General features: G+C 38.0%; 2 protein-coding genes and 1 pseudogene across 2 annotated transcripts in view; all 3 read right to left on the minus strand.

The window, feature by feature from the left end:
• The window catches only part of LOC107720705 (protocadherin gamma-A3-like), an 8,744-nt gene extending 2,495 nt beyond the window's left edge, over positions 1–6,249 (minus strand). Inside the window, exon 1 of the mRNA XM_016528509.1 lies at positions 4,409–6,249. Within this exon, the coding sequence (XP_016383995.1) occupies positions 4,409–6,175 (1,767 nt within the window). The 5' untranslated portion in view covers positions 6,176–6,249. The remainder of the gene's footprint in view (positions 1–4,408) is intronic.
• Positions 6,250–6,761: 512 nt separating this feature from the next.
• Positions 6,762–9,080, minus strand: LOC107720561 (protocadherin beta-5-like; annotated as a pseudogene).
• A 3,510-nt stretch (positions 9,081–12,590) lies between these two features.
• The window catches only part of LOC107720707 (protocadherin alpha-C2-like), a 40,298-nt gene continuing 36,411 nt past the window's right edge, over positions 12,591–16,477 (minus strand). Inside the window, exon 5 of the mRNA XM_016528511.1 lies at positions 12,591–14,010. Coding sequence (XP_016383997.1) covers positions 13,700–14,010 — 311 coding nt within the window. The 3' untranslated portion in view covers positions 12,591–13,699. The remainder of the gene's footprint in view (positions 14,011–16,477) is intronic.

A 16,477-nucleotide genomic window follows, 5' to 3' on the forward strand; every position in this document is an offset into this window, starting at 1 on the left:
GAATGTTGTCTATTTACTGCTTCAGCCGCACTTGGTTCTTTAGTAAGTTTTAACGTAAATGTAGACTGGATTTTTGATCTCAAAATGATGAATGGTCTAAAACTTTTAGGCAACCTTCGTGAAAACTTACTAAAAAGCTGTTTTTATTTATTTATTTAGACTAAAACAACAGCTGAAAATCGCAAGTAACTTTTAAATCTAGCAGAGATTAAATACATATTACAAGCCAAAACCATATTGTCCAGTCTAAACACTTCTAAATACCAAAAATTCACAATAACAAAACTTAATATGGAAGAAAAACAAGACAGAGGAATTCTTCAAAAATAAACCTTTACAATGATGAATACATTGTTCAAGTACTGGTAAAGGTGTGCAAGAATTATGTACATTTATGAGACCCAAAATTTGCGACAAAAATAATTATGACTACTTAAATTGTGTTCATTATAGCAGTGGCAAATGCCTTTTACAAATACGCTGATATGAAATGCCCTAAGATAATAGATATCAATTGTACACAAACATGTTTGAAGTTCCAATATATTGCCAAACAAAAACGCTGTTTAAACATGAACCGCCTTAACGAAGTGAGTGATAGAATTAATGAAAATATCATTAAAAAAAATAATAGGCCGAGACACCATGAAAAGCAAAAAGACCGTTCAAAAAATAAAAAATAAAAAAATAAATAAAAAAATTAAGCCTCTCTTACCTCATCTTCATTTTCTGTAACGTCAGTTGTTGTCATGCTCGAGCCAAAAAGAAAACTGCGCTCCTTTTTCATAGTCCCACCAGCAGGAAGCGTGTTTTCATTATACGAGCTCACAAACTTAAAATCGCTGGTGCGCGAGCCTGTGGTTAGATACGCGTCATAATTATAAGAGCTGCGGAGAGTTCCTGCTCCATCCACCTCTGCATAGTTGGGAGGGAGATAGGCGCTGGGAACAGCAACTGCTCCATCAAACAACAGTCTGGGCTTTCTCCTGTGACAAAACTTCACTGCCACGATCAGACTATAGAGACCAATTGAGAAAAGTCCAGGATCAGTAGATTTGACAATCTGATAGGACAGCCATGCATTCTGTCCAGAGTCAGCATCTACAGCGATCACCTTGGACACCAGAGAGCCTGAGAGAGTCGCTTTAGGGACCATTTCAGTCATTAAAGACTTTCCATCAGGAACAGGGTATAATATCTGTGGATAGCTATCATTCTCATCTGTTATGAAGACTTTCACAGTCACGTTACTGCTGAGCGGTGGAGATCCATTGTCTCTGGCAACAACTTTGACAGTGAAGTTTCTGAACTGCTCATAGTCAAATGATCTTACGCTGTAGGACAGCTGTTCAAATACAGGAGGATTGTCATTCACATCTGAGATAAGTAAATGAATTGTCAAGGAGGTGGATAATGGTGGAGATCCCCCATCTGTGGCAGTGATGGTAATGTTATAATCACTCTTTGTGTTTTGATCTCTCCACTATAGAGACCAATTGAGAAAAGTCCAGGATCAGTAGATTTGACAATCTGATAGGACAGCCATGCATTCTGTCCAGAGTCAGCATCTACAGCGATCACCTTGGACACCAGAGAGCCTGAGAGAGTCGCTTTAGGGACCATTTCAGTCATTAAAGACTTTCCATCATGGTAATGTTGTAATCAGATTCTTTCTCTCGGTCTAGAGCTTTTGTAGTCACTAGAGTGAAATAGTTTTTAACAGATGGGTTCAGTTTGAACGGAACATTTTTCTGAACAGAGCAACGAATCTGCCGGTTTTCTTCTGAGTCTTTGTCTTGAACATTAATGATTCCCACCTCAGTGCCTGGCTCAGAGTTTTCAGGTAATGGTTTATTCAAAGATTTAAGAATGATTCTAGGTGGATTATCATTAACATCAGTTACATCTATTATAATTTTAGCAGTTGATGCCAATCCCGATGCATCTTTAGCTTGAATTCCCATTTCATAGTTTATTTCACTTTCATAATCAATTTCTCCAGCCACCACAATTTGTCCCGTTGTCTTATCAATAGAAAATAATTTTGCAGTTTTCTCTGACATTCTGCTGAATTCATACATCACTTCTCCATTTGGACCTTCATCAGCATCAGTGGCGCTCACTCTGATTATTTCTGTTCCTGAAGGTGTATTTTCAGCCAGAGTGACTTTATAGACAGACTCACTAAACACTGGGACATTATCATTAGCGTCGAGAACAGTGATGTGTATGACAGCAGTGCCAGACCTCTGCGGTGAACCACCATCAGTGGCTGTGAGTATCATATCTATCTCCTTCTGCTGCTCACGATCCAACTCTTTTTCCAAAACGAGTTCAGCGTATTTTCCTCCATCTGCAGTATCATGGACATTCAAAACAAAATGTTTATTTTTCTCCAGTGAATAGCTGTTAATAGAATTTTGTCCAATATCCGTGTCATGTGCCTCATCCAAGCGAAATTTCTGGCCTTTAACTGCTGATTCTGTAATTTCAAAATTAATACGTTCATTTGGAAATCGTGGTGCGTTGTCATTTATATCCTGAATTTGCAGAATTATTCGGTGCACTTCAAGAGGGTTTTCCAGGACGAGCTCATAACTGAGAATGCAGGACATTCGAGATCCACAAAGCTCCTCTCGGTCTATTGTCTCTGCCACGATTAAATCACCAGTATTCAGATTAACATCACAGTACCGTTTGCTGTCCTCCGTGTCTATCCGAGCATTACGAGCAGACAATTGTTTCACATCCATTCTGAGATCCTTGGCTATATTTCCAGTTACATACTGGCGCTTCATTTCTTCCGGAATATTGTAGCTCAGATCATCGCAGACGGTTCTCAGAGCAAAGAGAATGAGAGCAACGAAATACGTAAAAAAAGGAACTGAAAATAGCCCGTGTTCCATTTTTGAAGATTTGATGTTGCACCTTCTCAACAGTAAACGAATCTTAGAAATATGTTATAATAATTCTATCTGTGTCGACGGACTGTTACTCCATTTTGTGCGGCGTTTATTCTAACAGACAGATCTCTTGTTGCATACATTACAAATGGGAGGAGAGACGCATCACTTTGCAGACTTAGTGAATAGCGACACTGTGAGTATTTTTCTGTTAACTGCAACACTCAAATGTTTAATGAAAGGACTACAGTGATAAACTAAGTGACGTGTCATATTTGACAAGGCGTATTATTGTAAAAAATAGTTTGCATAAATTTGTAGCTATATTTATATTGGGAAGGAACTGAAAATTGTCACGCAATCAAAGATAAACTATAGACAGTTCTGGCGCTGTCCAGGCTTCTGGTGCTGAAACTGGATGACCTGACAGACACTGGACGAAAATTAAAAATGAACTTAACTTCATATTCATATTAAATGGAAGGGTAAACCCGTTTTACAAGAAAATGGATGACTGTTCTCTATTTACTGCTTCAACTACACTTAGTTCTTGAGTAAGTTTTAACGTAGATGTAGATTGTATTTTTGAAATCAAAGTGATACATGTTCTAACACTTTTAGGCAATCTTCGTTAAAACTTACTAAAAAGCTAAGTTTTTTTAAAAAGACTAAAACAACAACTGAAAATCGCAAGTAACTGTTAAATCTAGCAGAGATCAAATACACATCACAAGCCAAAACCATATTGTCCAGTCTAAACACTTTTAAATACCAAAAATTCACGCTAACAAAACTTAATTTGGAAGAAAAACAAGCCAGAGAATTTCTTAAAAAATAAACCTTTATATTGATGAATGCAGTGTTCAAGTACTGGTAAAGGTGTGCAAGAACCATGTAAATTTATGAGACCCCAAAAAATTGTGGCATAAATAATCAGGACTATTTAAATTGGGTTCATTATAGTGGCAAATGGCTTTTACAGATACGCTGATATGAAATGCCCTAAGAGAGAGAGAGGATATCAGTTTTATACAAACGTGTGAGGTTTTCGTAAATTACCATACAAAATGTTATTTGAACAGGAACCGCCTTAATAAAGTGGATAATATAATTAATTCAAAAATTATTTTAAAAAAAGTATAATAAGCCGTCACCATGAAATGCAAAAAGACAGTACAAAAAAGTAAAGCCTCTCTTACCTCATCTTCATTTTCTGTAACGTCAGTTGTTGTCATGCTCGAGCCAAAATGAAAATTGTGCTCCTTTTTCAGAGTCCCACCAGCAGGAAGCATGTTTTCATTATACGAGCTCACAAACTTAAAGTCGCTGGTGCGGGAGCCTGTGGTTAGATACGTATCATAATTGTAAGAGCTGCGGAGAATGTCTCGTTGTGTTTTGATCTCTCCACTATAGAGGCCAATGGAGAAAAGTCCAGGATCAGTAGATTTGACAATCTGATAGGACAGCCATGCATTCTGTCCAGAGTCAGCATCTACAGCGATCACCTTGGACACCAGAGAGCCTGAGAGAGTCGCTTTAGGGACCATTTCTGTCATTAAAGACTTTCCATCAGGAACAGGGTATAATATCTGTGGAGAGTTATCATTCTCATCTGTTATGAAGACTTTCACAGTCACGTTACTGCTGAGCGGTGGAGATCCATTGTCTCTGGCAACAACTTTGACAGTGAAGTTTCTGAACTGCTCATAGTCAAATGATCTTACAGCATGAATCACCCCTGTATCTCCATTAATAGATAGAAATGAGGACACTGGGACCCCACTGACTTCACTGGGAACCACAGAGTACAGTACAGTCCCGTTCTGTCTCCAGTCTGGGTCATTTGCACTGACAGAACAAACAGAAGTGCCTGGTCTGTTATTTTCACTTATATAAACACTGTAGGACTGCTGCTCAAATGCAGGAGGATTGTCATTCACGTCTCCGACAAATAATCTAATAGTTTTAGATGACGTTAAGGGCGGGGAACCCTCGTCAGTAGCTGTAATCGTGATATTATATTCAGATTCTCTCTCTCGGTCCAACGCTTCCGCTGTTACTAATGCAAAGTGGTTCTTAATTGATGGTATTAGTTTAAAGCGATCGTTATGCTGAATAAAACATTTAATATTTCCATTAGATTCTGTATCTTTGTCCTGCACGTATATAACGGCAACTTCTGTACCCACAGTCGCATCCTCCATAAGCGGCGTTTTAAGAGATTTAATCATGATAAAGGGAGCATTATCATTAACATCACTGATGTCTACCACTACTTTAGAAGTGGCTGCTAGACCAGCTCCGTCTTTTGCTTTAACTCGAATCTCAAACGAAGGACTGTCTTCAAAGTCTAATGACCCTTTAATTGTTATATCACCCGATGCTGGGTCTATTGAAAAAATAGGTTTTGCATTCACTGGCATATGACTAAATTCATAAGTAACATCTCCGTTTGCTCCTTCATCAGCATCACTGGCACTCACAGTAACCACAACTGAGTCTACCAGAAGGTTTTCAGGGACACTCACCTTATAGACTGGCTGAGAAAAAAATGGTTTATTATCATTAATGTCCAAAACGCGGATTTGTATAACTACAGTGCCTGATTTCTGAGGATTGCCCCCGTCATAAGCTGTCAAAATGAGAGAATGCTTGTCTTGTTTTTCACGGTCCAGTTCATGCTCCAACACTATTTCTGCATATTTCCCAGTTTCAGCACTAGTCTGTACAGCTAAACTGAAATGCGGGTTATCTGAGAGTCTGTAACCTTGTACTGAATTTATTCCACTGTCCGGGTCCGCAGCCTCGTCTATGGAAAACCGAGACCCTTTATCTGCGGACTCTGGGATATCTAACTTTACCTCACTGTGGGGGAAGGCCGGGTTGTTGTCGTTTATGTCTTGAATCTCCAGAGTTATACGGTGTAGTTCAAGCGGGTTTTCCATGAAGAGATCAAAAGATAATGTGCACAAAGGTTTTTGTCCGCAGAGCTCTTCTCGGTCAATCCTTTCATTTATAACCAATTCCCCATTCTGCGCGTTGATTTCACAATAGCGTTTTTTTCCATCAAACTCAATCCTTGGCTCCCGTGATGAAAATGTATTCCTATCGACTCCTAAATCCTGCACAAGTTTGCCGACCACTGACCCTCGCTTCATTTCTTCTGGAAAGGAATAACGAATATCTCCCAAGCATAATGAAACGGCGAACGAATAAAGGACAATGGCTTTCCACACCGATCGCCGCGACGCATATGCTGCAGTGCATTCCATTCTAAGTAAACGTGAAGGAGATTCTTAAAGACAATTTCATAGGCCTATTACTAAGACATATATTGTCCTCAGACACAAACAGCAGTGGTATGAACATGAGAAGTGTGATCTGAAAATAGAATGCAAAGCAAATGGGTGGACCGATGAACAAATACCCAGCACAGATCAACAGCGACACACTGCGTAGTGTGAAAAAATCTACAGGCAAAATGTTACACTCGTCAGTGAACTTATTTCATTTTTAAAGATAAATTTCTAAAGGCACCGTAGTCTACAACTCTTTCAGGATGTTGAAAATGATCATGTGAAATTTGAATAACACAAGGCTCAGGAGCAGACAGAGGCGCCGATACTTTGATTTATTTTGTTACAAGAAGATACAACTAGTAGCGGTTTTCCTCACACTAACAATAGTGGAAATCAAATGGAATGCATTCTAGAATTTGGAAGAAGAAATAATTTCTATTAAAATATCAAAGGAAGAAAACATAATCAGTTCAAACGCATTTTAAGGACTTAAGGGCATCATCGTCATCGTTTTTTTTTTAAAGCTGTGTTTCTGAGTCACAATACAGACAGGCAATATTTAAGGATTAAAACAGATATTTACCTCTGTACACTCTCCTTCGTCAGACAGGCGCAACATATTAGAATCGATGTCACTCCTTATCAGAGTCCCACCAGCAGGAAGTGTGTTTTCATTATATGAGCTCACAAACTTAAAGTCACTGGTGCGCGAGCCTGTGGTTAAATACGTGTCATAATTGTAAGAGCTGCGGAGAGTTCCTGCTTCATCCACCTCTGCATAGTTGGGAGGCAGATAGGCGCTGGGAACCGCAACTGCTCCATCAAACAACAGTCTGGGCTTTCTCCTGTGACAAAACTTCACTGCCACGATCAGTATGATGAACGTCAGGAAGAAGGTGGACAAAGAAACTAATGCAATGATTAAGTAGGACGTTAATTTAGAGTTGTTGTCCTTATAAGTCATATCTTTAAGTTCAGGAACTTCAGAAAGGTTGTCAGAAATTAGTAAATTTACAGCACAGGTTGTAGACAGAGAGGGCTGCCCGTTGTCCTTCACTGAAATAACGAGGCTCTGCTTCATATTGTCAGATTCAGAAATATCTCGTTGTGTTCTGATCTCTCCACTATAGAGACCAATGGAGAAAATTCCCGGATCCGTAGATTTGACAATCTGATAGGACAGCCATGCATTCTGTCCAGAGTCAGCATCTACAGCGATCACCTTGGACACCAGAGAGCCTGAGAGAGTCGCTAAGAAACTAATGCAATGATTAAGTAGGACGTTAATTTAGAGTTGTTGTCCTTATAAGTCATATCTTTAAGTTCAGGAACTTCAGAAAGGTTGTCAGAAATTAGTAAATTTACAGCACAGGTTGTAGACAGAGAGGGCTGCCCGTTGTCCTTCACTGAAATAACGAGGTTCTGCTTCATATTGTCAGATTCAGAAATGTCTCTTTGTGTGAACCCCATTGACTTCACTGGGAACCAGAGAGTACAGTACAGTTCCGTTCTGTCTCCAGTCTGGGTCATTTGCACTGACAGAACAAACAGAAGTGCCTGGTTTGTTATTTTCACTTATATAAACAGCATATGTCTGTAACTCAAATGTAGGGGAGTTGTCGTTGATGTCTGAAACTTGTATGTTCAGAGTTAGATTCGAGAATAAGGGGGGTGTACCTCCATCCGTTGCTGTTATTGTTACATTATAATTTTCGATTTGCTCCCGATCAAGCGAACGAGTTGTAGTGATAATGAAATAAGACTTGATGTACGGCTGTAGTTGAAATGGCAGACTTGAAGAAATGGAACAACTAACCCGGCTGTTTTCACCGGAATCTTGGTCCTTCACGTTTATTACAGCGATCTCTGAACCGGGTGGGATGTTTTCTGGGATTTGGTTTTTCAGAGACTTTACTGATATAACAGGCGTGTTATCATTTATGTCATCTATTTCAATAACAACTTTACAGTGGCCTGTCTGACCTCCACCGTCCTCCGCCTGCACTTCCATCTCGTACGACGAGGACTTCTCGTGGTCCATCTGTCCAATTACAGATATTTCTCCATAATTTTCGTCAATTTTAAACAATTCTTTTGTGTTGTCAGATAGGTGATTGATATAATACGTTATTTGTCCATTTGCGCCCTCATCCACATCGGTCGCAACAATTTTGATGACAGACGTTCCGAGTGCTGCATTTTCGAATAAACGAGTGTTGTACAAAGGCTGCGAAAATACTGGTGCATTATCATTCACGTCTATCACGAACACTTCAATAACAACAGTTCCAGATTTAGGAGGATTTCCCCCATCCACCGCAGACAATATTAAGGAATGTTCTCCTTTTGTCTCTCTATCCAGGCTGTTTTTCAAAACAATGTCCACATACCTGTCTTTATTTGATTTTGTATCAAGAACAAAATATTTGTTTTGACTAAGCATGTAGGTCTGGACTGAATTCATTCCAACATCCAAATCGCGTGCACAAGCTATTTGTAATTTACTTCTGGTAGGTGCTGCTTCGCTTATTTCTAGCTTAATTGAATCTTTGGGGAAAACAGGAGGGTTGTCATTGATATCCTTGACCTCCAAAACAACGTTATGAAGCTCTAAAGGATTTTCAAGAATAAATTCAAAGTGCATGAGGCAGGGGGAGGTCGTTCCGCACAGCATCTCTCGGTCGATCCTTTCTGAAACAACAATATTTCCAGAATCTAAGTCTACTTCACAATATCTTTTATCCCCTCGGTAATCCAAACGGGCTTTGCGAAACCTCAAGCGATCGGAATCCAAATTAAGGTCCTTACTTAGACTTCCAATAAAATATTTTGTCTTTGTTTCCTCCGGCACAGAATAACGAACATCAGCAGAGGCCATGCAAAAGAGAAGCGATGTTATCCATAATCGCCATTTGGCCAAACGCAGTTTAGACATTTTCGCCATATTTTCTTGGTGTAATAAAGTAAAGCGTTGTTTCGAAACGCTTTTCACAAACAACCGATTTATGACGTCGTCGTCCGCACTGCTCTTTCGGACAAATGTTAACAGAACAGAAAGATACCCGCACCAATGGGTGTGTTCTTATGCCCTAAAACAGCAGAGTTAGTCAACAGCGACGCTGTGTGGTTGAATTGAGTTTAGGTTTAGTCTGTGAGGTTTATTTCATGGTGAGCAGATGCCCCATAATTACAGAGTTTTTTTTTTTTTGTAATGCAGGTTTAAATCCACTGTTTTATTCTTAGCTGGTATGTCACAGATAACCCTGAAATAGTATTCTTTCCTAAAAAGAAGACCTGGTTAATACAAACCCCTAAATATACACGAAGTATTTCCGTATAATCTCTACTAATATGAGATTATAGACTTTGTTTTAATTCAAACTGTTTGTGAGCATTTATATGGATAAAGAGTCATTTGTTTATAATTATTTTTTAGCGCATGTATAGATGTAGTTCATGCCAGCTTCGCACACCAAAAACTGGCGCATATTTTCAGCACCATGGACAGCGCCTCCGTATAGTCGTGGAACAAGGCAGCTGAAATAGAAAGCCCAACTTCAGATACAGGCTAAAATGTCCGTTGAATAAAATTTGATTTGGAAAGGTATTCCATATTCAGTATACTGAAATTAAATTATAAATGATTGTTTTAAAGAAAATAGAGTATGCATAGTTAAGAAAGAGAGAGAGAGTACCAATTAAGCCTAAAATAGAAACAATAATAAAAGAATAACTGCACTACATTTGCTAACTGATAAAATGGAAAATAAACAGCCTATTTCTACTGTATTGAACTTGAACTGCACACATCTGGTATCCTGTGTTACAGTCAGCAGCCTACATCTAATGTACATTTTAATAGAAATTTTCCAAGTTCAATGCCTCGCCTTTGTGTGTGTGTGCACCAAACGTAAATATTACGTCAGAATGTTGCATAAAAATCAAATGCGCCCCGAAAGATGGCAGTTTCAATGCACATATTATTATACTCCACTATTTTATCATATTTACACTCAAAAGTTCTGGGCTAAAAACACTGCAACAACAGTGAAAAGAGCTCAGCAGAGGTTGTATTTCATCAGACTGTTGAAGAAGGCCAGACTTAGATGTCAGCCCCTCATCTGTGTCTATAGAGGCCTCGTCGAGAGTATTCTTACCAGTGGTATTTTAGTGTGGTAAGGCAATACTACCCTGGCTGAGAGGAAATCACTGTAACGGGTCATAAAAACTGCAGAGAGGGTTATTGGCTCTAACCTCCCTCCTATGGACTCTATATATACTCAACGTTGCAGACGGAAAGCACAGAGCATCCTCAAGGATAAACATCACCCAGCTCATGATCTGTTTAAATGGGTGGATATGGGCTACAACCTGAGACACAGCAGGCCTGTGAGTATTAGTACTCACAGGGCCCGTTTGTACAAGAGCTTCTTTCCAGCCACTTTTATGTTAGTGGCACAGGACATCAAGGAGGGAAAGAAGTATCCCATCCCATAACTCTCTCTTACTTTGGAGGACTAGTACTTTCTATCTCACCTGTCTATGGACCCATGGACAGATATTTGTGTCTCCTATGGTTTCCCCATAGGATCCCCCCCCCCCCATATAAAGCTTGACTCTGCGAAACAAACAAGAATTCCAATGTACCTGTACTACAATGTACCTGTGCAAATGGCAATAAAATTCAAATTAAATTAAATTAAAGTTTAGCCGTTCAAATTTGCATTTTGCATTACTTCAAATAATTTCTGACCCAAACACGCAAACTTCATTTAATACTTGTATTTCATTCCTTGGAGAACAATAACATTGGTTTGTTTCAGAAGATTTATGATTTGTGCAGGTGAAACGTTCAGGTCCGCCTTCTTTGAATAGTCACTGAAAATCTTGCAATAGAATGCTCAGTCAAGTTACCACATGCACTGCCACTGTAAGCTGGGAACCAGTTTAATGACAAATATCCAGCTGGTAAAAAGTGTTAGGTTAGCACATTCGATGTTTAAGATAAAATGCATGTGAGGTCATGTTATTTTTAGAGTAGAAGATGAACAAATATTTAATATAGACTATTATTCAGGCCAATGCTGTTTACTAACAATATAGACAGGCAAAATATAAACCACAGATAAATCTCCAATACTTATGAAAGAAAACTTTATTTGTGATTTATAAACAAAACACATTACCAGATTTCATAAAGTAATATAAAATAATAAACACCATTACACTGATGAGCAGGTGTACAAAAAAATGTCCAACAGATTTGCAGTCAAAGTCAAAAGCATAGTGCCACTTAGGCACTGGATGAATTGATATATAATTACTACACACAAGCAGAATACATAGACCTTTTTATTTCCTGTTTTATCATTTTTGATTTTTTTTTTCTTTTTTCTTTTTTTGAAAGGAGAGGTTTATATCATAGGGAAATATGAACTGGCTCACACTACAGTGTTATTGATTTCAAAGCCTAGCACAAAATGAAGGATTGATCCTTTCAAGTTGCAAAAATCATAAGGTTGTAAAGAAAAGCAGTTTAGACCAAAAACACTACAGCATTACATATAGCTAGTATGTTAATGTTAACGTTGATTGCCACAGAGCCGACATCGTTTTGGTGTCTTCTTTTTACGCTCTATGCATGTATGTAATCAGTGTATGTTTGTGTATGAATAATTTGATTAATGTCTACATACTTCAGCAGAGACGATACTCATCTCCAGTTTCATCATAAATGAGAAAAAAAATAATTATGAAAAACATCTGTTCATTTATATCTATATATAATTTCTGTTTTAATTGCGTTTAACATGCAAAACAGTCACTTGGTGATCTGACAGCACTGAACCACATCTGAAAGAGACTCAAGTGAAAGTGTGTGTGTATATGTATGTGTTTGTGTGTGTGCTTTGTGATGATACGGTCTCATAGCAGCACGAACATCTCTCCTTTACTGAACAGTATCTCTACAGACTTAGAAGGGAAAGAAAGGACAGATGCGCTCCCTCTTAAAAACAGAAAATTTAAGCATGATGTCTGAATGTTAAGAAAACATTCCCATTATTTACAAAATTGTTATCAACAACTATGGAACTGTCATGAAGCTATATCTCATCATTGATTATATACAGTAGAAAAACTCTCTACTGCCCACCACTGTGGTCTAATTTCCACTCAACTTCTATTTTTGCCATAGAAAGCACCATATGCTGTAGTTAAACATGTCCATAATCATGGCTGCATAGTCCATGGTGGTTCAACTGCTGTGAGAGCATAAACACTGGTGTGTCTTGAGTGTATGTGTGCATGTAGTGGCCAGTACCTGTGCTCATGTTTCCAGCAGAAGAAGTGACAATAATATTAACTTGATTTTCTGCTCTTTCTTGTTACATTGTACAATACGAGCCACCAGGGGGCAGTACTGACATGGGGCCAGCAATGCACACCAGATAAAGGGAGGTTGGCAACATCAGATATGCGAAAGTTACAAGCAGTAGCTAAGGACAAGTAGCTGGACTAAGACATAAAGCTGTCAAGAAGTGGGATGACATCTATCAAACATTAAAAACAGCAGCAAAGGAAGTGGGTGTGTTTTGAAATGAAGCCACAAGTATTCATTCTGCTATTTTACAGACTTTTGAGAGGCTGTTGTGCTTCAGTCCTGTGGTGATTTTAGGTGTACAGCATGTGGACAGCCTGTTCATAGTGTGTTATGCATTAGAGAGCAAGAACACACATCAATTTGTGATTTGTATTCATACAAATCATGGGTGTGGACTGTATAAGATGAGATTTACTTGCTCTTAGAAAATATACTGAGTAAAGCATCATTCTGAGATTTCAGCATTACTTTGGGAGCAGGACAGAAGCACTAGAGATCTCTGTGCCCTGTTCTAGGACGTATTTGTGAGTGTAAAGCAAGTGATTTCGCTACTACATTTCCATCTCTGTAGGCGTCTATTTTTGATCTCCTCTAGAAATCAGACACTGGTCTTTCTGATAAAGTTGTAGTGTCTTTTTGTTTCCAGCGGATCAAGGAGTGAGGCGGGGCCAGGGGTGGTTGTTTCTTCCCCATTTGACATTGAGGGAGGAAGGCAGGGATGGAGTTAGAGAAAACTCTTGGTATGGCATGAGTTCATATCCAGTTTAACTGGATTCATTTGATACTTTTAAAAGAGGAGAGGGACTTCCCTCATTGTGGTTGAAAATGTCATTTACAAGGTGCGAGTGGGCTTGGTTTGCATTTTGCAGACTGGAGTTCTTTCTTGGACATCGCTGTTTAATTTCTGCGCCAGAACTAGAAAAATAGCCAATCAGAGTAACAGGTTCACAGGGTTAATTTTAAATTTCTCTTCTTTCTTCAACTGGAATTGGTAAATAAGGTATATAGAAGGAACTTCTCTCTTTACATTTTCAGTATTTTTGGTTTTCTCTTTCTGTCAGCATTTGCTACAAACATAAGTTAATAGCTGTAATATTGTAGTGGGACGTTCTTTGCTACTCCTCGCCATCATCTTTTCCTTTATCTTTCTTGTCCTTCTTTTCCTTCTTCTTCTTTTTCTTCTTCTTAGACTCCTCTTTCTTTCCGAAGGTGATGAACTCACCCTTATCATCAACGGCACCTGGGTCCTGCCGGATGGAGATGATGGCAGGAGAGCCGGGAATAATGAAGGCTTCAGGGGGGATCTCTCCCGGCTTCAGGGCTTGTGGAGGACCGTAGCCGGGGCCTGCACCGTAGCGGAAGCTCCAGCTGTTACTGTTGATTCCAGCTCCAACAGGAGGGGACAGCTGTCCCTCTCCCTCCCCATCTGAGTGAGAAAAATTACAGTGATTAGACTGTCATCATTACTTTCCTCATATAAACCAAGATATTGTGTTGCCTAATGGATCAAAAGTCAGGTTTAAAACCAAAAATACAAGCCCTAAATTTATAGTAGATGAATTAATTTTTATATATTTTTGGGGAGACAGAAACGTCAGAGTGATACAACTTGTCCTGATGTTATAACAAACCAAATGAAATCTTATTAAAGAACGAAAGTCTTGAAATGAAAAAGTTTGGCAGGGTTAATTGCAGTTGTAAAATGTAATATGGTGTGACTCCCCAAAAATTTATAATAATATATTTATTATTAATAATTCATGACGTAAATAGATGAATGAATGAATGAATGAATGAATGAATGAATGAACGAATGAACGAACGAACGAACGAACGAACGAACGAACAAATGTTATTGCTTTTAACTTCATGGTTACACAACATAAGTCTCTGCATTTAAACTTTTCTTAAAAACACTTTATTTCTTGGCACATGTATAATATAATATAATATAATATAATATAATATAATATAATATAATGTAATGTAATGTAATGTAATGTCTTTTTTCTAGAGATGTATGGCAAAAAGTATTTGCACCAAAACCCTGATTGGAGAAGCACGTTGGTTTTCTTTATTTAACACTGATCTAAACCTACAAATAATACACACAGAGAGGGACACTGGATCACTCTGGAGTGCACTTTCATACAATGTTCATGTTTGAAAGTGTACTACCCCAACAGGGACATAGAGCTGAGTCAGGTGTGAGAGACTTATGTACTACTTTCCCTACAGAAACAGGGCTCTTTGCCACACCAGTTACTCTATGACCTACTTTCATTTCTGTGTTTTATTTAGATCTCACCATGGCCCTGAAATGCAATTCTGTTTTTTTTGATCTGTACGTTTATTATGACAGTACCGCACGGCTTATTTCAATAAATGCAAAACCTAGCAGGGATGATCCATTTTGATATTCTTTCCTCGGCTTAAATGAATCTGCATGGGTGGATTGTGCGTCTATGTGTGTGCGCAACAGCTAGACTAAATTAGAAATCTGTTCTCCTGCTCAGTTTCAGGAACATGTCTAAATTTAGACACGTCAAATCCTGCAATTAATATGCAAACTGCTCTTTTTTTCTGTGTCTACTGATCTATTATGTATAATCTTGACCATCCCAAAAATATACCACCTCTCTGTCCATACAGAACAGTCATGGTAAACAGATGGTACAGAAAAGAGTCAATGAGGAAGTTTACACGCACACGTTCACAGAAGCACTGTGTGCCGCCCCCTGGGCTTGACAGATCACATTTGGCTGAGAAGGTTAGAAATTGTGGTTTAGAGTGGTAGCATTTACTTGCAGAGTGGTCAGATCTCTAGTGAGAGAGTAACTCATATGTTCATGTGTTAGTCACACCTCACTCCATCTCCCTGTGGCTTTCATTATGGCAGCAATATCAGTGCATGTGTGTGTCTGTGTGTTAAGTTTCATGTCAGAGCAGGTCAACTGAGCAGACTAGTTTTTGTCCTCATGAGACTAAAGAGAAAATCAGCAGAGTGGAGCTGGAAGCAACAGTCTAAAACTGACTTTCATTGCATTTCTCTCTTTGTTGTACAGGTCAGTGACAAAAATGTCCACATTCATATAGTTTTGAAAAAGTAGCCTACAATTTTCAAGAACTTTAAATTTTATGACTCTAAAAATAAACACAAAATAGTACAAATTTTTTTTTCTTCATATTTCCATTTGTTGGTTGCACCACATGACTTTGATTCTGCAAATGTTTTTCAACTGTTAATGAGCAGTGAAGCAGTTTTCTTAAAAAATAAATAAATAAATAAAAATAAATTCCCCAAAGAAATAAAATAAAAGATTATGACAAAATAGTTTTGGTTTTCTTTTTAAGAATTTTATTAATTTAATAAAGCTCTTTTTAGTATGATAACAGGATATTTGTCACATTGACACTCTGGGTTTATTCCAAATCCATTTTATTCTAGAAATTAAAAACATGTTCATCACAGAAGGTGTTTGTATGTTTGAAGTGCATTTTTTAAATGCATTTTTCAATAAATTACTATATTTTTGTATTCATTTTTTCATATGGTTAAATTTTTGTTACCATTTTCAAGAACTTTCAATTTAATGTCTCTAAAAATAAAAGAAAAAAATAATTATATTTTTGTCCCTGAATCTTTCTGCTTGTTGGTTGCACCACATGACTTCAATTCTGCTAACGTTTTTAAACTATTAATAAACAGTAAAGCAGTTTACTTATTATTTCATATTTTCTTTTATTTTTTCTCAGGATAGTTGTATCACTCTGAAACTCAGAATTTATGCCAAATTAATTTTATTCCAGAAAATAAAATTATGCTTATCATAGAGGAGATATTTTCAAGTCATTGTATATACAAATTGTATTTGTATGTACTTTTTAATTGA

Source organism: Sinocyclocheilus rhinocerous, unplaced genomic scaffold (assembly GCF_001515625.1).
Source record: "Sinocyclocheilus rhinocerous isolate Xijiao unplaced genomic scaffold, SAMN03320098_v1.1 scaffold603, whole genome shotgun sequence".
Classification (NCBI taxonomy): Eukaryota; Metazoa; Chordata; class Actinopteri; order Cypriniformes; family Cyprinidae; genus Sinocyclocheilus; species Sinocyclocheilus rhinocerous.